At 38.0% G+C, this 24,322-nt stretch overlaps 1 protein-coding gene across 4 annotated transcripts; it reads right to left on the reverse strand.

Moving 5' to 3' along the window:
* Positions 1-233: 233 nt before the first annotated feature.
* Positions 234-23,080, reverse strand: LOC110615750 (CCR4-NOT transcription complex subunit 1-like). Of its 4 annotated transcripts, none has more exons than XM_043956982.1 (51): positions 22,801-23,078; positions 21,665-21,962; positions 21,324-21,552; positions 20,872-21,211; positions 20,684-20,797; positions 20,452-20,580; positions 20,183-20,374; positions 19,891-20,085; positions 19,503-19,640; positions 19,218-19,340; positions 18,863-19,116; positions 18,312-18,415; positions 17,901-17,995; positions 17,581-17,820; positions 14,811-14,999; positions 14,642-14,717; positions 14,456-14,523; positions 13,895-14,040; positions 13,247-13,355; positions 12,992-13,138; positions 12,814-12,861; positions 12,611-12,739; positions 12,290-12,529; positions 12,074-12,214; positions 11,897-11,982; positions 11,712-11,817; positions 11,364-11,459; positions 11,082-11,234; positions 10,097-10,279; positions 8,283-8,521; positions 8,025-8,160; positions 7,821-7,925; positions 7,580-7,624; positions 7,286-7,363; positions 6,999-7,115; positions 5,250-5,376; positions 5,068-5,168; positions 4,850-4,987; positions 4,694-4,777; positions 4,072-4,218; positions 3,863-3,994; positions 3,729-3,767; positions 3,498-3,644; positions 3,355-3,416; positions 2,490-2,643; positions 2,212-2,403; positions 2,010-2,114; positions 1,646-1,795; positions 1,122-1,358; positions 568-669; positions 234-497 (listed from the first exon to the last, which is right to left on the reverse strand). In XM_043956982.1, exons 1-51 carry the CDS (start codon positions 22,897-22,899, stop codon positions 348-350), a joined length of 7,254 nt encoding a protein of 2,417 aa, XP_043812917.1. In that variant the 5' UTR covers positions 22,900-23,078; the 3' UTR covers positions 234-347. The 4 variants fall into 4 exon arrangements, with proteins under 4 accessions (XP_043812917.1, XP_043812916.1, XP_043812915.1 ...); XM_043956981.1 differs by having other exon boundaries at positions 1,646-1,780; positions 7,821-7,946; positions 22,801-23,077; XM_043956980.1 differs by having other exon boundaries at positions 7,821-7,946; positions 22,801-23,077.
* Between the last annotated feature and the right edge of the window lie 1,242 nt (positions 23,081-24,322).

Raw genomic sequence — 24,322 nt, forward strand, 5'->3', positions numbered from 1 at the left:
CAACAAATGAAATCGAAATGATATATATATATATATATATATATATATATATATATATATATATATATATATATATATATATATTTTAAAAAAATATAATATTCTAAATTTTTATTTTGCCTTTGTATATGAAGCGGAAGCTTAATATGACGGACCTGTGGCAATGAAAAAAGAGCCTAGCTAATATCAGAACATTAGCAGCCACACGTACAAATTGGAAACAAGTGTAGATATGGAAAAAAACAAAAAGAATTGATGTATTTTTGCAAGTATTGTACAATGGGTTTAATTGTAAACGACAAATTAATAGGTAGATTACAAAAGGGGCAGAAAATCAGACAGGAGCCTCAGTGTGTGCCCTCAGAAACCCAGCTAGAAACCATACTCTCATCCATAGGCTTTAAGCCACCACATGATCTTGCCACTGATTCAAAGAGTTTTTCAATCTCTGGAGCACATCTTATGAAGGATCGATTCCAGAAGTTGTATCTAGGATTCTGATAAGAAACAGAAATCAGCTTCTGGTGAAGAAGGAAGTCATACCCAACTAAAAAGGTTTTGGGTTACCTTGATGAGCTCGATGAAAGTAATCAGAAGGCCCCATGGATGTGGTCGATTAACTATTAGGCGTTCCAAAAGTACTCTCGTGATCTGCTCCTGAATAATTTCCTGCCCACAGAAAAGTATAGACATAAGCAGCAGGAATCAGACTGAACAACCAATCATATCACAGATAAATTGCGAAAGGCAATTTTCAGAGTTAGTCAAACACTTCAACTCTTATCTTTGCACATGTAAACAAAGACCCTGCAAGCAAACTAATCCTTATCTTTATACATCAAAGTTTTTACCTTGACGTCCTACAAGCAAAGCTAACCCTAAGCTCGATAAAGGAGAACCAATTTAAAAGAGAACATTCTCTCGGGCATTGAAAAATCCATGACGGAAAAGAATAGATTAAACAAGTTGTTATGTAGCATGTTTACAGATTTAATAAAATTGAATTTCACAGTTGTATGTCTGCGGGTGCAGAGACGGGGGACTACAGAAGAAAAATAATTGTCTATTTCAGCAACATAAACAGAAGCCATTCACACGCTGACAATAAATAGCATTCTCACCTGGTTTGATTCTGCAAATAAATAGAGTAGGACAAATGAGAAGTAATGCGTATGATTGTTAGGGTAGCGTAGTTGGTTGGCAACAGCATTTAAAAAGAGGTATCGTCCTTCAGTGTCCAGTTCTAGTATAAGTGTCTGGTAAATATTCAGAGCAGCATCCACCAATAAGACAGCAAGAGCAGAAGTGTTCCCTGTTGACTGTGCATGAGGTGTTCTTGCTTGCAGCTGCTGAATGGCCTGAAGTTCCAAGGCAATTTCAAAAATCGAACAAGAAAATTTCGAGAGAAAGCAAGAGGATAAAATTTCTACAATCGATCTTCAAGAAACAAATTACCAAGTGAAAAATTACAAGCATTCTCAATTTCTTAGAATATTCTCCTAATACATAAGTTTCAAAAATAATAATTGGCATCAATAACCAAAAACACAATGCAAGTGTTTAATTCTCGACATGTAAAACGGCGGGCACTTCTCAGGTAATGGAAAGTAAACAGAGAAACATGAACCAATGCTCCAGAATATACCTGCATCCCAGCATAAAGCACAAGTGAGTTTATCAATGGTACATTGTATCGGGTACCGGCTGAGGTAGCTTCACTCGGTGAAAGTAGTAGTCTCTGCTTCAGTTCAGTAAGGAATGAAGAACCCTGTTGTCTCGTCTGCAGAGTTGCCATCTAGAAAGTTAACAACATAATATTTACGAAAAGACAGAACCAATGCTTCATCAACTCTCAATTGGTAACATAAAAAGAAATTATAATGGTATAGTTAATTCAGAAAACAGGATATACCAGCTCCATAATTGAATAAGGTAATAATCATGCAACAGAGATTTCAGCAAATTAAGAATAGAGCATGTATAAACAATAAATGTAACATAGACAATACCTTGAGATACTCATCCACATCAGCTTTCATCTGCTTTGCTTTTAGGACTGCATCAACCTCAGAAAGAATGTGAGGAGCCTCCCTTATTTCTGGAAGCAAATCAATCTGCAAAAGTGAAACACGAACAAAGTCCTCCAATATCAGTGACTCATAAGATTTGTTATAAAATTAGTAAATCATATCAATTATGATAAATGGACACCTTCAAGTTGGGAGTAGATGGATCTGGCAGCCTCATATTGCGGGGGAAGGCACTGAGAATAATATTACGCATTTGTATGCAGCTTGGAGGAATTACATCACAGAAGGTGAAATGATAATCGCAGAGAAATTCTGGGAAATCGTGAAGCAGAACAAGCAGCACTCTTAGTGTACCTTTGTACAGAAAGTGAACCTGCATAAACACAATAAAATTAATCAGAGCAATCAACAGATTAAGCTTCGGCCAGATGCAAACAAGCAGCAAGTAAAGAGAAATACTGGCATTCCTAGTTCAGCACTCCTCAAAAATGGCTCCAGGAACTGGAATAGATCTACAAGCAAGCGTTGGACATACGGCCAGCCCTTCTGAGCATTTCCTGTGAGCAATTTTGGCATGAAGCTCCTGTGACTCACCAGCTCAAGCCACGCAAAGCTGAGAAACAATTTTAACCAAGTTAAACATGAGCACAGAGAAAAATGCAACTCGAACAACCTAGCGCTTTCCAGATTTTGGTTGTTACATGGCTCAGGAACCGCTACAGCTTTTAATGGCAACCAGTAGTGCTTCTCTCTTTGGATCATATTTTTAGACCAAAATAGGACTACCAGTGGTTTGGCCATTTGGGGCCTTGGCCTTGAGAAGAATGTGTTTCCAAAACATTAATGACAACAACTTCAAACCCACAAGCCAAAAAGAATACCATGGAGGCATACTACCTCAACAAATGCCCCCTACATTAAAGACCACCAAAATATACCAATGGGATAAAGGCAAGAGCAAATCACATCTGTTCAGAAAATCTATTCAAAGAAAAAAAAGAGGAAAAACAACAAGAAAGCTAGATCACATCCTTGAAAATTGAATGTATTAAGTGAATATCACAGAGGCATTTTACCTTCATAATTATGGATTTAAAATGACATGAATTTCCACTTTTTTCATTTAATCTCTTAAAGTGTAAGAAAAGAAGTTTTTAGCACAAATGTTTTCTTTTGATAAATCCAAGGATATGTGATTCAAACAACTAAATCCCAGCTGGAAGCAGTAACTTGCAGAATAAGAATCTTGTCTCTATATCCCAGTTACCAGCCAATTTCCTATCAGTAAGCTAGATATACCCTCAAATACATGCACAATGCTAACCTGAATGCAGGCACTTTGAGGGGCTGCAAATTATGGAATGCCCCAGCAAAAGCTGTCAAGATCTGTAACACATGCAACTACTGTTAGTCTACAGCAGCAAACAAAATCTAAAGTAATTCCAGAATAAATAAATAAAGCCTTACCTGAAAGTTTGCACCATCAATAACAGGATCTGGGGAGATAAGGTCCATCAGCCAGTTCACAATCAGTCGGAAATATGGTCTTGGGTTAAAAGATGTTTTTTTCTCTTCAGAATCCTTTTGTATAAATCTCACAGTAACAGCCAAAATCTGTTTAAGGCCATGAAGTATCATACAGATCACATCAAGTAGGAAGATAATAAAAATTCTCAAGAATCTTGTGACAATGATTACCTTTGACAACAGAAAGAATCTGCTAGATCCTTGCTCCACCTAATGATTGAAATTATATATAAATTAGAGAAGTTACCAGATGAAACTAATTTCAACAAGGCTAGAAAAGGCAACTCTTAAACATGAATGCTTACTTTCAGGATAGAAAAAACAAGCTTGGCATAAATATCAATGGCAAGGAAGGACAAAGTCTGCCCTTGTTGAGTTGATTGCAGAGTAGCAGAAGTAATCACCTCAGAGGATAAGCAATGTGCAACAGAGAGTTCCTGAAATAACGATTTATATTTGCACCTTCAAGATCATGCACTCCTAGAAAAGATATAAGAACATAAAGAAAAATCACCGTAAGGATTCGGAAAAAGCAATCTGTCATGTCATCCCCCTTCAATAGTCCATTTTGATGCAATTGTAGGATATAATGAGTACAAGCAGCATCATTTGCACCCGGAAGTTCACATATTCGGTACCATTCAGCAAATAGCATGGTAACCTACACAAAATTGCACCAGTTACATAGACTGCTAAGAGCATTCAGAATAAATTGCACAAACTCTAATGAAACCAGTTTCAACAAAGAGAGATAAGAAGGGTTGAACAAGTGTACTATGCAACTGTTCACTGTGTGTGTGCACATGCGTGTGTTAGCAAGAGAGAGAGAGAGAGAGAGAGAGAGAGAGAGAGGAGCTCTATACAGTTAATGGAATTATCTCTGGAAACATCATCTAATAATTTTCCAACAAGACCTAACACAGTACTTAATCACATTACACAGAAACAAATTACCCAAATTTATCAACAAGTACAAAGTCTGTCAACTGAAAAAACAAAACCATCTGAATCTTTTGAGCAACATTGAAAAAGCGAATATGGTACTCGACAGAAGTATATAGCAATATTGGTTGGAATTTATCACATGTTAATATACTCGACTAAACCGAACACTTGTAACACTATTTAAGCTATACCTGCTCATGCAAACCAACAGGATCTGGTTCCACAGATTCAGCATTGCCATAGTCTTCCCTGTTAGATACAGACTGACTTACAGCCTGCTTCAACAGAAGATAGGTGTCAAAATCTAAATGGGGAAAAAACAGACTAGGTATAGCTTCTCCGCATACCTTTTTATCTCTAGACTGTCTTGTCTTATCTTCTTTTCCCACAGTAAAGCCAGAAAAAACAGCAGAATTAGCAACAGGATTCCTCACAATCTCAATCAGTTGTTGTAATGACTCGGGAGATCCAGGTTTTGCAGCAAGCTGCAATTCAGAACAAGTAAGAAACCGCACAAACAAAGCGGCGCATAAAATGCAACAAAAAAATTAAATAGATACAAAACCTTAGCCAAAGCATCAACAAGATTATGTAGTTCAGATATAACTTTCGATTCTTCCATAACTAGAGTTTGGACAAGGGAAATAGCAAACTCAGTCGCACCCTCTGCACAATTCATGTAATTAATCAATTGCATCAACTGCTGCAGTAGAAGGTTTTAAACAATAAAATTTTCAATACACGTACTATTCCTCCCCCCATCAATAAGCTTTGCCATATGTACATTGTACTCCGCAAGATTGAGCAATTCACTGTGTATAAGACCAAGAGTAATGTCTTTGTTGAACTTCCGCTCCTCGTCCGAGTAAATCACCTGCAATAAATAGTAGGAAACCAAAAACTAGTAAACCATCTTAATAACTAGGGGTGTGCATCGGTCGGTTCGGTTCGGTACCGAATCGAATCGGCCAAAACCGATTTAACCGAATTTTTTCAAATTGTAGACCGAACCGAACCAAATAAGATAAAAAACCGAATTGAACTGAACCGAATTGGTTCGGTTCGGTTCGGTTCGAAATCGGTTTTTGATCTTTTTCTCTAATTTCATTGAATTATATTATAATTTGGGCAAGAATTGATTTGAATCTAATACAATCAATTAATCATAAAATCCAATCAATTAATCACAAAATCCAATCAATTAATCACAAAATCCAAATTAATCAACATCTTCTAACCTAATATACTTAATCAAATATAATAGTTAAATTATTTACCACGATTGTGCAAGGGAGAGATGCGAGCGACGGCCATCAGGGAGAGATTCAAGCCGTGAGCGATAGCCGTGAGAGAGAGACGCAAGCCGCGAGCGATGGCCGCGACCACGATTGTGTAAGGGAGAGATGTGAGTGACGACCATCAGGAAGAGATTCAAGCCGCGAGCGACAGCCGTGAGAGAGAGACGCAAGCCGCGAGCGATGGCCGCGAGAGAGAGATGCGAAGGACGGAGAGAAGAGACTCTGGCTTTGGCGAGTGGGTGGGTGGGTGGCTGCGGGACTGGCGACTGGGTGGGTGGGTGGCTGTGGCTGCGGGACTGGCGACTGGGTGGGTGGGTGGCTGTGGCTGCGGCACTGAAGACGCGAAGGATGGAGAGAAGAGACTCTGGCTGGCTTTGGCAAGTGGGTGGGTGGGTGGCTGCGGGACTGGCTACTGGGTGGGTGGATGGCCGTGGCTGCGGGACTGAACTGAAGGACGAGAACGGAGAAGGGACGAGAATGGTGAGGAGTCTCGCGGCCGTCTGAGACTGAGGTTTGAGAGAGAGGTTTGAGAGAGAGGGAGGTAGGTGGGACTTGGGAAGTGCCGATTGCAAAGTGAAAGTGATATAATAACCCTATCATAAAACACAGCGTTTAAAGCTAATTCGGTCGGTTCGGTTCAACCGAATTATTTTGTCTCCAAAACCGAACCGAACCGATCAACCCGAAATTTTTAAAAATTAAAACCGAACCGAACCGATTTTATTTTAAAACCGAACCAAATTATTAAATTAAATCGGTTCGGTCGGTTATTTCGGTTCTAACCGAAAAATGCTCACCCCTATTAATAACAACACAAAAAAGTAAAAATTTTGATGTATAGGGATGACAAACTGATCTTAATAACCACAAGGATTAGACAATACAAGGGCCACTGAAGTCAATGTCCACAATGTGCATGTAGGTGCCTTGAAACCATGATACATTTACTTCCAAGAAAAAAGCAAACCACAACGTGACAATTATTACGGAATAAGTAAAAATTTTGATGTAACAGATGACAAACTGATCTTAATAACCACAGGATTAGACAGTCCAAGGGCCAGTAAAGTCAATGGTCCCAATGTGCAGGTACTTCCAAGGAACCTAGGGAGCAAACCATTATGTACATTTTCCTCCAAGAAACAAGAAAGCCATAAAGTGAAAATTACATCACCACAGGAGAATCAGGAAAACATACCCAGCTAGTGAGTTCTTTAACCACAAGCTTGCAAACATCACGAATAGCAGCCAGAATTGCAAGACAAGCATTAACATGAAAATTGTTTGATGCATTTTCATATAAACCCTTGAAAACCTGTAATAGAATCAAGAAAGAACCAGTGCATGAATCAGATAATAAGACAATCTACCATCAAATTTGGTCACTTCAATGGCTGAACTGGCAACCAACAGAAAACCACAAGTGCAAAACAATAGCCAGGCAACAAAACTTGACAGAATAAACCACTGGCAAATGGAAGCCACCTTTTGTGCCACAGCCAAGGCAGCCTCATCTCGACTGATACACCTAAGTATTATTTCAGGAACCTCAGCAATTACTCCCTGAAACAAATAGCATGTATGTCAATGTGTTTTAATTTTAAAAAGCATACAAATTTTAAATAAGAAATAAAAAACGAACTAGTACAGACAGAGAAAAGGACCCCATATAGACAACTCCAACTAGTCCAGGATTAGACCTAAGTGAGTTTTAACAATTACATGCAGCAAAGCAAATCATGGCAATAAAATAACAATAGAGAGGCAAAGAAACAATACCTGGATTTCTACTTCTCTAGCATCACTATTAATCAAAGCCTCCAACTGAAACCATTTTAAGATGACAATTCAGCAAAAGGATATGACCATATTTATGCAATAACAGATAAACCAAAGCGAAGGAGATAAGAACAAGGCTTAATTATCCCATCCAATGGACAGCAGGCATTGGCCAACAGCTAGGAAGGGAACATCAAGGGAAGAAAAAAAAAAAAGCACAAGGTAAAGGGTCCAATAGAACCTTTTGTGCAACAATCTGATATTTATCCAATGCATCCCTTGTGTTTAAAGAAGGTTCTGAAATTCCACTCCCCAGTCTATCAGAAGCAGCTGATGAAGATATTGGCTGCGGTGAAATTATTGATTCCTTTCAATAAATTAGAAAGATATGTTAATAACAATGTAAAAAGTTAGCGGCATAAAACACAGAGATAACTTTCCCAACCTTTACAGCATCAGAGGAATCCCCTAGCTGGGGTTCAGGGGCAGCAGCAGCAGACGAAAAGGAAGCACTGATAGAGTTGTTTTCAGAATTTTGCTGGATAACACCATCACTTGCCCCAATATGAATAGATGATGCACTGGGATATTACAGAGTCAAAAGACCTTAGCAACTTCTTTTTGAACAAAAGATCTTAGCAATTTATATTGATATTCTGAAGAAGGCTGGACAAATAAAAAACTGAGACAAAAAATAGAATACCTAAGAAGCGCAGCTGAGTTAGATTCAACAGAATCAGAAGCCATTTCCACTGTCCGTGAGACTGCTTCAAATCCTAAATTGCCTGGAGGAGATGAGTAACCTGCATTAAGTTGTCCAGAACCTGAAGCCGAACCAAATGTATTAGCCAGACCACTAGCACCCGAAGAAGAGGATGAACCCGTAGGAACAGAATGAGAGCTCTGGCTTGATTGGTTTTGCCATGGAAGTCGAACAAAGTCCTGAAATAAGAATACATGAAGGTAAGGATGAGTAGAATTTGATTATATATATATATATAAAACTAAACTAACAAACTGATTTTCAGAAATTTGAATCAGTTGAAATTTTCATTTTAATAGTTTTCAGTTTATCTTGTTTGGTTTAGCAGTGGTCAAATAAAACCACAAGCGAAACTGACAAATAACAAAAAGCAATGTTTTGTTCCTCTTAGGAGACAAGTTTCTGTCATCATCAATTATAACTAGCAAATCTTTAGATCCAGACAAAAAAAAAACGAGTCCCTCTAAAGTCCCCCTGTCCCCTTAATGCCTTCTCTCACCGTCTCAGCACACCCCCCAGTTCTCGTTTGTTCTGGCTCCTTCCTGTTTTGCCCATCAAGTCTGCACTCTGCCAAACAGCACTTGCCTGTTGTCTTCTCAGACTTTCTCTCCTGTAGCAAGACCAGCAGCCATGTCCCTTCCCCAGTTCTTGCCTCATGCATCTTCTAATCCCGTATCATGCTTTTTATCTTTCCCAATAATCCCAGTTGCTCCCATAAATGAAGCTTGGTGCCAGTTGGGTGAGTGGTTATTGATTTATTGTGTTGATGGTTAAAGTTTGGGGTCTTCTGCAATTGACTGGGTATTTAATTTGACTGGTGTATTCTATCCATTTATTGTCTGATTCATGTTTTGGTTTCTTTGTTGTAGGAATAGCAATGGGGTAAAGCGGGAGCAGAGATCACTCCCCCTAGCCCTCCTCATAGAGAATTGGGGTCGATTCAAGAAGTTCCCCATCGGAGAGCAGGCCAGGTTTACCCATAGAGATTTTCTATTTTATTTTTTTACGTCAATTTATTATTAGACAATATAAATTTATTTGCTAGAAGAATAGATTACATATTAAAAATATAAGTTTTAAACATAAGCTTAATAATATACATATATTATTTGAACAGTATAATATTTATGTACTTAAATATGTAAAACAAACTAAATTTTGTAATAAAAAGTATAAGTATATTATCATCAGGACAGGTTTCGAAGATTCAGAGCAGGGAGAACCTTCACCCTGTCCCACCCCACACACAACCTGGCGAGGAACTCAGGGAAATTGAAAATTGTTGAGCCAAGGTGGAACAAAGCTGGGACATGTCATCATCCTAATATGTTGCTTTTTCTTTTACATTGATGCAAATACCACGGTGATTGTTGCAATGATGTATCAATAAATTGTATCCAAGTTTTGGTTTACCGGGTTGGGCCCTTTTGTTCTCTGCAATATAAAACTGGGTTCTCACTCTGATGGTTTCGGAGATACTAACATTAATCAATAAATAAATAAACATAGATTAGAGAAGTTAAAACCAAATTACCGATCTGAATATTTCAGTTAGGTACAGTTTATCATAGTAAACTCAGTTCAATTCAGGTTGCATATTTTTAACAATTCAGTTTTCCATGTTTCAGTTTGGTTCACTATGAATCAAACCGAATCAACCAGATCAAATGCTAACCCCTAGAAGAGGGGGAATTAGGTGGTATGTTTCACATTACCAACATAATACCTTGGAGTTAAAGATCAAAGGATATTACCTCGTAAACTCGCTGTTGAGAGACAGACAGGTGACCGGGTTTAGGGCGGAGGGCCTCAGGTACAACACCCATAGAACCCTGGGTATACATGCTTGCATCAAAAAATGTAGGACCAACACCATCCCTATGCTTCCTTCTTAAAGAAAGTTGTTGAGATATTTCCCCATCAATGGTTTGTATTGCCTACATAAGCAAACGTACAATTGTAAATGATGGAAGAGAGAAACTCAACTTACAGCTTAACATTACAAAGCCACATCAAGGCGAGAGCCTTGTTCCCAGCAGAATTATCCTGCCCATAGAGCACAACTACTGAAGATATTCAGTTAATTTTTCCTGTTTAGTATTTATGACTTCTAATATATAATCTTGGTTTCTCCAACTAACGCCACAGCCCCATCACACGAAGGTGCTAGCTGGAATTACTTTCAGTATCATACGGCCTAACAAATATACTGCAGATCTCTCAAGTTCACTACTAATGCCCCCCCCCCCCACCCCTTTTCTCCCACCTCCAAGAAAATGAAGTTATAACAATGATTCTGGCCCAATGAAAACTTAAAACAAAATCCTACTAGAGCAACAAGACACTGTATATGGTGGACAGACCCTCATTGGCATAGATACAAATTGACAAAGCCTAAAACTTGAAAGTGCTAACTGAAGCAGATTGCAACTACAATTTCAGTGCACCAAGTTGTGACACACTAGGTTATTTTGGTTAACTTTGTCTAATGAAGATAAGCTACAATTCCTAACTGCATAGCTGCTAACTCCAACTTCCTCTCCATGTTTCTTAGTTTCAAGTGACTGAAATTTCCCATGCTGAACTTAATTACCCACGATCACCTATCCAAATATATACACAGAGATAAGAGAAAGAGGAATATCTTGAAGTCAGTAATTTTCCTCCATGCACAGTATAACTAAAACATCATGGTAAAAGTAAATTGGAGTATCTAAGCATCAATGCTGGAAGCAAAACCTTATCTGTAGCAGCCTGCTCAATTATTGCACACCCAAGATCAAGGTTATCATTCGTAGCGAGTTGCACAGCATGCTCCAGAAGTTCACTCGCAACACTCAAACCTTGAAGAGAATTCCTTAGTTGCGTTGAAATTGAAGTGCGTAATGGCTCCTAGGAAACCACAGATGCAATCAAATATCAGTTAACAACACTTGAAAGATATAACAGACAAAAGGATTTGCTTCACAATACAAAAAGAAACAATGAGAAGTCCTTTGATACAAGAACAAAAAAAAACACCTTGCACGTCACATGAGCTAAGCTTCCCGCCAAACTTGCAACCATTAAGTGTGCTGCATTATATATTCGTGTCTCATCAGATTCCATGGCATAATCCTACCATTGAGCATAATATGAGGTTATGGATCAGAATATGTCCACATGAAAATAGGGCTAGTGAAAGTTTTTATAAAATAGTAATTAAATCAAAATGGGACTGCTCCAACAAAGAAACATTCGGATGAGATAATGAGCAAAGACAAGAAAACATAATAAAGACAAATACACCCAAGAGACCGCTAAACGCCAGAAGATTGCTTCCCAACATTAAAAAGGGAACCTAGAACTTAATATGTTCAGCTACCAAACCTTCAAAACGAGTTCCTTTGTTGTCTGTGTTGCTATAGAAACACTACGCTGAACGATGCCAGACACTATTTCTTTGATAGCTCTATCCATTACAATAGGAACCACTCTGTAGAACATAAAATGTTATGAATATTATCAGTGTAGACCAACAAACTCATTAAGAATGTACAGCAAGAATTTCAAACCTTTGAAAATGCAAGTGCAATCCCCAAGAATTGAGCTTCGGGTTGATTATAACATGAGTTCCAATGTTGGGCATTGCAGTGGGAAGCTGCAAAATCACACGATAGCTGGCAAGTCAGTAAACATAAAATCTCAATAGATTCTCAAAGCACCAGAGGAGAAAAAATCAGCTGCTAAACCTGACTGACAGAAAAAGGTGACTGGGATGGAGTAGCTTGAAATAGCCCTTGAGCAGAAGGAAGCTGGTCGGACAAGCCTAGCGCAGCTAGTTTCTCATCCTCCATCAGCGTCCCCGAAGGAAGATGAACAGGAGCAGCATACTAAAAGCACCAGGCAGATTAAGTTTTGATATATAAGACTTGTAACTCTCGGCAAACAATAAAATAGACACAAACCTGAGATAACAAGTGTGTATGGCCACCAGAACTAGGTGGATTGGCAACCTCAAGTGGTAACTCAGCATGATTTAGCGGAGAGATCATTCCAGACTTAACATCAGCAACAATCTGTGGTTGTGATGCTCCAGCATCTTTATTAGAGAAATCAGGGTTCCCTTCAATTTCTCTTTTCCGATCCTTCAAAAGGGAAGTGGGTGTTATGTCCTTCAAATCTACACCAAGGTTCTTGAATAAAACCTAAAAAGCCAAAGATATGTCAGTATAGCTTCTCAAACGAAATATACTTGTCAACTGAGCCTAAACAACATATCTCTATACCTCTATGTCAAACTTAAGGTTCATTTTCAAGTTTGGCATTGAATAAATTTCAGCAAGCAATCCAAGAATACCCATAGTCCAGGGATTAGGAGGTTGATATGCTAGACTGCTTTGGCATGGCTCCAGAACCTACAGCAAGTAATGAAATTCAAGTATCATGCAATTCTAAAATTAAGAATGCATTATCATCTATTTAACTATACCTTCGAAGTAAATGGAATTACAGCAATCATCAGCCCCTTCTCATATGCCTAAACAGTGAAAAGAAAATTCTCAAGTGAAACACCCAACCACAGCATATAATCCTCAAAGAACATATGAAATGTAAACAAGTATAGAGGATTGGTAATATTGTAGAATACTTCATTAAAATAAAAATACCTCTATGATCAAAGATTTGGGATCAATTTCACGAGCCCTTAGAACTTGATTCCTGCCAATTGTTAATTTCCCAAGCCAGCTTCCAAGGTTTTTAAGTAATGAGCGCTCCTCTGAGCTTGATTTTATTAGCTCTGAACCTAAGAGAACCTGAAATAATACAAGGAAATGATAATATCATATTCAATTAAATTTCACAAAAGGCTATTGCTGCATCAAGCCCAGTGTCCAAGCAAGGTAGCGAGAAATGACACAAACCTTGCAGTTCTCATAAGTGGCCTGGACAATCTCCTTATTTAAGGCCTTTGAATTAACTTTATCAAGAAACTTCAAGTACAAATCATGAAAATTGGGCTCTATGCTTGCTCTGCAAAGGCATTAACCAGGGACGATATATGAGAACACAACAGTGAGGATAGAGGAATCTACTGGCAGTGGCAGAGCCAAGTATTTTTTGGTGGGCCAAAGTAATTTATCTTATTATTTGTAACATGTAATGAAAATTCCTGTTCGTAATTCACAACTGTGGGTTTAGATTAATCATATAAAAATATAAATAAAAACAATGATAGCAATGATGTCATAATGCACGTACAGACATGATATACAAATGTATTTGTTGTTATAAGAGAAATGAAAAGCATAAATAATAAATTTATTACATAAGATAAAAATATATAACCTTTTTACATACAGCTAAAAAACCGCATGCAACTTATGTTTCGATTATCTAAATTCAAAGGATAATTTCTTGACACTGGCTCAATCATTGACTGGTAGAATCAGTAGAGGTGTATATATTACACATACAGGAACAGCAGGAGGGAGAGGAGGCAGAGAGAGAAGAAAATACAAGTTAGAAACACATATGCAGTGGGCTGGAAGAAAAGACATAAATCTTCTGACCTTTTCATAACCATATACTGGGCAAACCAGGGATAATACTGCTCTTTCAATATTTCAGTAAACTCTTTTGCTTTAGCTTCAATATTTGCAGCTGAAATATTGTTAATGATGAACGATATTTTATCCTGAATCTCAGATGCTGGAGCCTGTAAACATGAAATAGGATAATTATTTATGTGTAACCTAAAATGAAACAAAAACCACCTAATCAGTGAACCATGTAAGCATGGTCCCTATTGCTTAAGGAAGTGGAAAATTCAGTGTATGCAGTGCTAACGTCCTCCAGAATCTCAATTTTCATTTCTTCAGGCCAACTTATTGGAACACAAGGCCAAGTAAAGGCAGACACCATAGTTAAATAATAAATAAAGCAGCATCAGTATGTCATCAACAATTTGGAGGCTTGATAATCATTAAATCACAGCTAACTGTTGCAGATTGTAAAATCTCCAAGAGAATACAAGGCAAAATGCAGACGCATGGAACAAACAATCCACTCTTCAAATTTAAACCTCAAGCTATACCATCCATTTGTGCATGAGGTGCAGAATGATAGAATACCTCTATTGGTGTTTCCCTTCTCTCAGCGGCAGCTACAAGAGTTTCGATGTTCAAAGCAGAGCCAAACCCTACACAAAAAACAGGTTCCATAAATGATGTTTATGCAAAAGGCATTAAAAGATAGAAAGTATGCAGTTCAATGTAAAAACTACAAAGAAAATCCAATAACTAGCAATAGGAATTTACTAGCAGAGGTAGTGCCCCGAGAAGGACGTATGAAACCATGTGAAGAAGACAGTATGGATGAAGTACTGGCCACATTCTGCATTTGAAACTTGAAAAATAAGATGAAACAAAATAATAGGAAAACTGCAAACACTGACAGCATCACATGCAATTAGAAGAAAAAGAATACCTTCTGAATACTTGAAATATCACCTAAAGGAGCAACTGAAGAATGCCCTCCAGCAGATAAATGAGATTTGGTGTCGTTAGATGAAACCACAGATATCTTATGACGGTCGTCAAGAGGAGTTTCGTGTCTCTGTACATGCAGTGCAGAGGAAAGTTGCTGCACAGGCTGTGTGACATTAACACTATTTAACTGCAATATCAATCCAGATTACAGAATTAGAAAGAGAAAGAAAAGTAATTGCTATCATTAATTAGCTTAACTAATTGATTACTAAAATATTTCAGTTCATCTATGCCTTCAAAACCTAAAAAGTAGTGCCTCCACAAGTTTTCCCTAAGAGCCCTTTTTCAACGTGTATAGGAGTATCCTAAAATAGAAATGTATATGCTAGCACCAAGTCGTAACGCAAGTACTAGCCGATGTAAATTCTTCTTCAGATGTACCAAAAGGAAGGAAAAAGAGAACCACATTCAAAAAGGACCAAGTATATCTTGGAAGGTGGCCAGCTCAGCTCAATTCTGTTGAATAATTTGCAGAAGCATGTGAAGCGGCACCTAGGATATCTTTCTATTGTAAGGAAAGGGCTGAATGGGGATACGTTGAGTGTGGGGTATTTTCTACCAGCTTGTAATTAGCTTGGGGGCAGTGTTCATAAGCTGGGGTGTGACCAAGATCTTGTATTTAGTTTTCCACCTGAATTGCTGGTTTAGATAAATTTAAAATATATATATATATTCCTTCAAACTTATTGCTGATGCAATGCAATTTCTTGTTTATCTCTGTTGTCCTTGGTATCATTATGTTATTTTGATAATTGATTCCTTAATCCTTACTCTATCAATTGATCCAACCATTCCAAACACCAGAACGGACAATCACCTTGACACGATAGAATCTGAGTGTTCTTGAAGAAGAGTGTTCCAAATTAATGATAGAAAATGCTCAAATTCATTCCAAACTTTTTGCCATTGAAGCTTTACTCACCATTAGTGCAAGAGGAAAAACTATTCTCACTAAAGGGAAAGTTTCAAATCCGCTTATGCCAGCCCAAGGTGCCACAAATGATGATTCAGTATGCCGACAGCATTGTTGCTCCTACTATTGATGATTCCAGTCTTTTCCCAAGTAGCTGGAACTTCTTATGTTTGATGTGAGGACCCCATTACTTTGCCATTCACAACACTTGGGAGGATCTCAAAGTCCGCATGGTTCTTATTAACATGCAGGCACTACCTTGCATTGGTAGTGATGGCTCTGTCAACGTCATCCGACACTTAAATGGACTCGATTTTCATTAGAACTTACCACTCGCGATTGCGTATACATGCTAGCAAGCCCTTTCAAGCATTTGGCAATAATGAAACAATGTAGCACCCATAATGCTTACATTGATGATTTCATTGCTTGTGCAGCTTATGTACCCAGCATCTCAAATAAGCATTATGTGGGTTTTTTTTAATGAGTTCAGCAAATATGGGTTTGTCCTTGAAGCCATGAAGTAACAGATCTTGCTCGAGCTATGGCCACTGGAAGTGAGGTGGAATAGGATCCAAGTCATTCTGCACTTCTCTCCAGGTCATTGGAAATGGGGAAAAACCAACTCCCATGGGCTGGGTCCTAGAGCTTCTTTCACTTGATCCAAAACTCATTCTTCTCCATCCAGCTACAAGCTCTTCTCCAATTGGGCCACAGATAAAACCCACTTTCTGTCAAAACAAATACAAACTGTACCAGTTCCACCTACAGCATCTACCACCAAACCCTAGCAACCTGCTCCAGACCAACTACCAATCCTTTCAGCAATACTCGAATCAAGAGTTTGAGGACTTTCATGCTAAGGCTTTGTGTTTTCACTACAAGCAGGCCTATTCCCCACTTCATCAATGAACCTAATAAATCCTTCCATGCCTTAACTGCTTCCAAAGATGAGGATGCTACTATCATAGCTCATCTGGAATCTGTTGAGCTTCAAGAATTGATGACTCCCTCTCCTGAAGCAATAGAGGATCATTTCACTCACATGGATTTACCTTAATTTTCTTCAGGTGGCATTTCTCAACCCAAAATAATAGAACTTCAAGCTATTGCTTGTTTAGATAAATAAAAGGACTTCCTTCAAACTTACTGCTCCTGCAATATAATTTCTGGTTTATCTCTGTTTTCCTTGGTATTGTTATTCTGTGTTGATTCCTTACTCTATCAGTCAAGTGGCAATAGCATATTGCACCACATAAGCACCAATAGTCAGAGATCCAGAGAAAATGACAGTAGCTGATGCTGTGGTGACTGCAGAGGGGGGCACTGTCCCCTTCTGAATCTGATGCACTGTGCCATTTCTAAACAAGCCGTCAGTTTCACCTTTCCTCAACTCCAACTACTTTACTCTTTAGGAACGATAGCATGTAAAATAGGCGAATAAAATAGTTTGAAGAATAGAAGGAAGTTAGTTCGATGAAATGGGTGTATTTACAAATGAAACATTTCACTATCTGCTTGATGCTTGAATATGAAACATAAAAATGAGAATTAATGATCTAATAATTATTGTTTAAGGTAATTTATGTTCATGCAAGCATGCCCAAGCCACTTGAAGGTACAAAGAAAGGGATCATCTCATTGCAAAAGGAGAAAGAATATTCACAAGACGAAATTAGCTAATGTCCATGACAGGATGTAACACTTTGCAAAATAATATTCCCACAGACTCAGCTACCCTAAGTTAAAATCCAAAGAGAGAGAGAGAGAGAGATGAAATATTAACAGCATTTACCTCCCCATTCCCTGAGCCAGCCTGAGATAAACCATGATGATTAGCAGCTGAAGGATTGTTACTTCCATCTGATTCCAAATGACCTGATGAAATCCGAGCAAGCGCCCGCTCAATGAAAGAAACAAGCTCTGAATGAGTGCCACGCAGATGAGATATTTGTAAGATATGGTTGCAATATTGTGGCCACTCAATCAGACGATCCACAAACTGCTCCAAAGCCTTCGTTCCAAAAACAAACATCTGCAGGTGGAAAGGCAACAGAAGCATTAAATAACAAAAACCAATTAGAAGAACATTACATACACATAGACAAAACAAACTTTGGAATCTGGGGGTTTTCGTAGTGCATCTAAAACGCCACGCAAGGCAATCCCAAGTGTTAGATGAGTTACAAGCTGGTGCTTGATAACAGAACCTGCAAAGTTATCCACAATCAATATTTCATAAATCTGCTGAAAATTTGTGAAATCATTTGCATACTTGCATAAATCACAAAGTCAGTTGAGACTTAAATAGCAAAGCATGCCTGACATATCATCTACTATATTCTTGTTGGATGTATTTTAGGCTGAGAAACAAAGTGGGTCACAAATTTCACATGGATGAGCAGAGTAGTACCAAGGGCACAGTTATAGACCCTCTCCTCGAATCATTTGACTACTGACAGTAAGATTGAAAATGGAAAGACAAGCCAAGATAGAAAAACTTTCTATTCTATAATAACCACTCACCAAACAGAACAGCAGCAATTTTTAGTTGCCTTTCAGGATACTTTGGGAAGAATCTATACTCCTCAAATAGATTGCCAATCATGCATTCAAAAATTAACTGCTCCCTGTCAAATATTGCAGCTGATCATCAGTATTACAAGTTAGAGGGAAAAAACTATTTGCAAAATATCTCTAGTTAAACCTGTAAACAAAACAACAAATCTATCAACAAAGCCACAATCATAATTAGCACACTTTCTTTTTAATTTTGTTGTAAGGGAGTTGGCTAAAAAAATAAACAGCATTCTACAGCACCTATCACAAGCAACCAAGAATATATAGAACCAGAATCATCTCTTCACATGATTGAAGGGGATACACTGGTACAGAAAACTTGAATCATCTCTTCACATAAAATCAAAAAGCTTTTTTTTCATTTAACTTTCTTACAAGTTGTCTATCATTGTAATCTACAAGATAAGTTAGGACTGTTCTACTGCAACTACATTGTTCAAAAGGACAATAACAATGGGAGAAGCTTTGAAAAATGTTAAAAAGTGTCAACATCTTACCTTCTTACAGGTGACTCCTTGAATCGAGCAAGCATTTGAACCATTGCATCAATTGTCAATTGACTGGAAAACATTTGATGGAAGTAAGAATTTGCTTCTGCCTCAACATCATCTGAAAACCCCTCAGAGGCAGATGAATCTACAGAGGCACCATTTTGCAGCCGCGGATTAGAGTCCATAATTGTTAAATTTAACTTTTCCATTTCCTCAGAAAGTCGACTAGAGATAGTTAAGCTTGTGTGGGCCTTAAGGACCTGCAAATGAACCTAGAGTAAGAGAACTAACAAGAGAGAGAATCATACACATGGAAATACCCTGGAGAAACAATACACACAAACACACACAGATACAGAACCTTCAGGAAGGTAGAACAAGTCTCCAAATAAACATTTGTTATAGAGCTAGTATGATGGAAAGGTTTGGTAGAAAAATCCTGTGATCCACCGTGTTGGACCTCCTTCAAAAACTTGAAACATTCCTGAAAAGTTGCATGATGCATTTCAGCACATAATCTTTCGCTGTTATCATATAACTTAAATTGTGTAAGACTAGTTAATTTCCAGCTTCAAAAAAAAATGGGAAGTTCAAATAACTGATGGCACCTTGCTCAATGAGAGTTTGGAGGCCAAGCAAATATTACCTCAAAGAAAAAATCTTTATATGTAACTAAATTAGTAGTCAGCCACTTTTCAAGGTCAATGAGTTCTTTCCGTGAAGCTACGGCTGCCAATCTGATGCCAGAAGGAGAAGGAATCATGTCTAATACTGATGACAGAATCTGCAAAAAAGATGAGAAGTTAAATGAAGAAGAAAAAAACAAAACTAACCATGCAAAAAAACATAAACATTATAAAATGATAAATTCCAAAAACATCATCAGTAAAGACATCAGAAGCTCCCATAAATTGCCACCCTTCTACCTACATATTGGATATGGTGGATCACCAGGATCCAGGAAGCAGCCCCTTCTTTTATTTAAACATATTGCAAGATAGTTTAAACAAAAACAAATTTCATTCTAATATTACCTTCAATTCTTGGCATATGTCCAATATCTTGGTCATGCAATCTGGTTCAATGTTGTGAGAATCTACAAATCCCCGCAAAACAAGACTAGGGTTTACATGCCAGAGGTAAAGAATCATACCGCTACCTGCGGAGCTTTTGATTAACATAGGGAAAACTTTAATAGATACTTCATATTGGAGAAGGTTATACGAAGTCTGCAATGATCAATAAAAATTTTATCAACCAATATAAGATTGTGGAGAAACAAAATAATAAAAATCACTTGAGCTAGCACTAAAAATAGAAAGATACATTGATATGTGACATTCCAAGAAGTAAGATTTCTGGACAGTGCTTGAGAGGATATTCGAGCATTGACCGAATAGAACTTGAATGACCCATCTCAGCTAGTTGACAAAGCACATCCAAAAGGTCCAAACAGAACCATGCATGATTTGAATGTCCAGGATGAAGCTTATGACCATGTACTGCGTCATTATATACCTGAAAGAACAATCATTGACTAGTTACAATCTAACACCTTAAAATAGAGGTTAAACAAGGGATAAAGATATGCCAACCAGCTGTCTTCCAGAATGACCAAAGGTAAACACTTCTGGAGGGGCCAATACAGCATATTTGAGAAATGATAGTTGACCCTGAGTATTCTTCCACAGGGATCCACAAATAGCATGGAGAGGGAATAGATCCTGCATAGAGGAATCAAACAAACTCAAAACTAACCAGCAAGAAACATCTTCATTTTAGAAACATATCCTGAAACATGTGGCTTAGCACATTAACAAGATATACCTGGCAAGCATGTCTATATACAGACATGAAGAAAGAGAATGCTTCCTCACTAGGGATATAAAATCCCTCGTGATCCATATTTTCCATCACTTGTATCCAATTAGTACCAGGAGCCTGTATCCAGCATACACGCATGACAACAAAGTTCACTTTATTATAAAAAATCATTTTAAACAAGATCAACTTACAAGTTGCTTGATAGTTTTCACGAGGATGTCAATATCCCAGGAACTTAACTGTGGGAGATCAGGGTAAATGCTACATCCAAGAGCTATACCAAAGTTTGAAAATGTGCTTTGGTTGTCTTCTAGGCCAGTAGGGTTGCTTGCAATAGTTCCAAGTATCTTTGAGATGGTACTCTCGGTCAGTGGTAAGAAGTGAGACAAAATCTCTTTGCAGTGTGAGACATCAAATGTGCATCCATAGCCTAATTCCTTCACAATATCACCTGCACTTCTCTCCTTCTCCAATTCAGCTAATAAAGCATCAAACTCGCTTTCCTTGCATTCATGGTACATATCCAAATTCCTAGAATGAAAAAGAAGACCAAGATACTAAAAACTTGGCAAAAAGTAGACATGTAATTTATCATGCAGGCATAGGTGGAGAAGATAATAGAACTGGAACATGAGATAGGAACCTCAGGAAATTAGCCTCTCGCATTTCATCTGAAAGCAGTGGAGTTAAAACAAATGGAAAAGACTCTTTTGGTTGCACCGAGGATAATATCTGCAAAAGGTGGTCTATGTGCTTGGAGAGGCCCCCTGACCGCTGAAGAAACATAACAATATTCTGAATTTGCTCTGCTGAATTCAGAGAAACTGGATTTTCACACAGTTCCTCAATCTGAGCCATGCAAAATTTCTTTGCTGGAAACCAGAAAAATTATTTAACTGACACATGAGAAACTAGATGCCCAAGAATACTAATGAATAATAAATTGTAATGAACAATATACTGAATTAAAAAATAAATACTCACCACTCATTCTGGATTCAACAATCTCAGAATCAGACAGAGCAAGACCAATGCTAATTTTTTCAGACAGAGATAAATGTAACACATTAGACAAATTCTCTAGGAATTCATCATTTATCTCCAAGCTTCTTAATGACTGGCAAAACACAGTACTGAAATTTGGTTTGTCCAAAAGAAATTTGAAAATGGACACGAAAACTGGTTCCAGCTGCATGCCTTTCAAGTCTGTCCTGTTAAAATGCAGCTGTTCCAAGCATGTTTGGAGCACCAGAACACTTCCCTCAACTCCATATTCAATAAACTGCCAGCAAGAAATCAGTGAATACACAAATCCATGAGACCCAGCAAAAGCTTATCTTGAACTTCTAACCGACCACATTAGAAATCAAATTCTTTCCACGACTGATTATTACAACAATTTAACTGCATGAGTGGCTCTCAGTTGCAGGTTCCTATAAAAAATGGCCTTGCAAATATAAAACTTCCGATTATTATATGGGTGCCATAAGTACAAGACAAGGTACACTAATAATAATGTACTTGAAAGCACACCATTAAATTAGCATCATTGCCATTACAAAGTGAATAGGAAATTGGACGCTTTTCTTGTATATGTATATGCACTCGCAATTGTGCTGCTAGGTTTAAAATGGAAGAGTTAGTAAAATTTTCATTTAGTTAAAATCCGCAAACTTGGATTATATGGTAAAATATTTTACTACATCTATGTCGCTGATTGAGTCATTTATCGAGTGTGTGTCTGGGTTTCCACCATCATGACACCATCGGATTGGATCCCAGCCTCCATCCCCATGGTTTTTACCGACTCGGCTATCAGTTTCAATATTAACCCAATTCCGCTTTAAGGTCGCCCATAAAACAATTAAAACGACTTTCCCTTTCTTCCTTTGCACCAAGCCATACGACGAGGGGGGACGATACTTAACAACTTGATAGAGAGATTTCTAGGTCTCTAATGTAAGCTCAGTAACCAAACTAAGCGACGATCAGAGAATGAATGTGGGTGAAGAAAATAATATGTTAGGGTTTCAATGCAGTGATGATAGAGGCTGAGAAATAATGATCAGTGTTATAAATTAGGGACGCCAACTTATTCAGATTAGACAAAGAGAAGATACCTGGCATAGCTCTCGGAAAACAGAATCGACATTGGCTTCGTTCAAACTCTGGAGCAAGAAGCGAATCTGATTCGGAACGGTTGATGACAACTTCGACATCGCAAACAAAGAAGCTGAGAGATTAGGGTCGTGTATCTAGAGAGAATTCGTGCGTTTAAGAAGCAGAGACGAGAGGAGATACGGAGGTTGGAGTTTCGAAGATTACGAGCAGTGAGAAATGTCGAGAGAGGGGAGTCTATAGCATCTGAAAGCAAGACAGGTGCCTCGTCTGGGTTACACGTCAGTTACCCGCGGGTCATATACATAGATATACGTCGGCTGTTTTCTGTGCCACGTCACCACGGAAGTTTTTCTATTTTATTTTATTTATTTTTTAATTATCTTACTCCGGACATCGCAAGGCTCCAATACAGACCAGCTCCACAGCTCTGGACCCCAACAAGAATTTTTTTTTTTTTTAATCTGAAGATAAATGCATTGATAAAAAAAAAAAAAAAGCGGCCCAATGCCTACTTATAACCCATTACAAGCCTACTTATAAACCCATTACAAAGAAATGTTCTACGACCAACACATAAAATAAACCAGCCCAAACACAATTCCTAAACGCATAATAACCCATATCCGACTCTGTAGCTTTACACGAATCCGGTGGAAGCCATCGTCTCCCTCAAGCCCTCCGGCCATCCACCAAAACAAGAGGCTACCAATATTCTCCTCTACATCAATCAAAAGATTTTGAAAATCAACTGAAGTGCAGGAAGATACTAAAAAAAACTTATCAAGTAGAGAGCAAAGAGGAAGACCAACAGCAACTACAAATAAGAAATAAAGCTCACAGTCACCAGATCGGTGCATGTAAAGGACAAATATGGAAGAAGAACTAGTCATAATCTGGGTTAAAAGTAGCTTCAACATATATGAGGATCATGGGCTATGGAAGAGGAAGCATGCTCTTTGGTGATCCACTCACGCCTTCCCGATGTCTAACTCCGCCAGCCACCATCACCGCCTATCGCCAAGTATCAGTCAAAGGATAGCGTCGATCTGAAAAGACTACATTTGCATACAAGAAAAAAAAAAAAAACACAAAACAAGAAGAGCAAAACATAAAAGGAAAGGAAAAGAAGAAAAAATTAACAGATCCACAAGAGCCCTCTCCTTTAACTTAAGTGGAAGAGAGAACCTCTCTCTGACCAGAGGGACGGGATAGGAAAAACCAACAAGACAGCAGCAGCGATGAGAGGCTCTGCTCTCCGAAGGAAATCATCTACATAGAAGTCTTTCTCTCTTTAGAAAACTTCTCTTAATTTGAGTTGAACTCAATAAGAACCGATCATTTTGATAGTAATCCAGGTTAATGTACACAGCACAATTGAAGAAAGAAAGAGCATATTAGTGGATAAGTGATATTCAAGGGACTAGATGCTCTATCAATATCATTTTGTGATTGTTAGACAATTTGTTTAGTTTAGATAATATTATTTTTTTTTATCCGATTATTTTGATTTATATACATATA

This window comes from Manihot esculenta, chromosome 5 (genome assembly GCF_001659605.2).
Source record: "Manihot esculenta cultivar AM560-2 chromosome 5, M.esculenta_v8, whole genome shotgun sequence".
In the NCBI taxonomy this organism is placed as follows: Eukaryota; Viridiplantae; Streptophyta; class Magnoliopsida; order Malpighiales; family Euphorbiaceae; genus Manihot; species Manihot esculenta.

Coding starts and splice junctions, on each gene's coding strand:
- LOC110615750 (XM_043956980.1), bottom strand. CDS start 22,899: ATGTCGAAGTTGTCATCAACCGTTCCGAATCAGATTCGCTTCTTGCTC. Junction 20,798..20,871: donor TGAAAACTATCAAGCAACTT/GTAAGTTGATCT, acceptor TGCTGGATACAG/GCTCCTGGTACTAATTGGAT. Junction 5,377..6,998: donor TTAAAGAACTCACTAGCTGG/GTATGTTTTCCT, acceptor TATTTATTGCAG/GTGATTTACTCGGACGAGGA.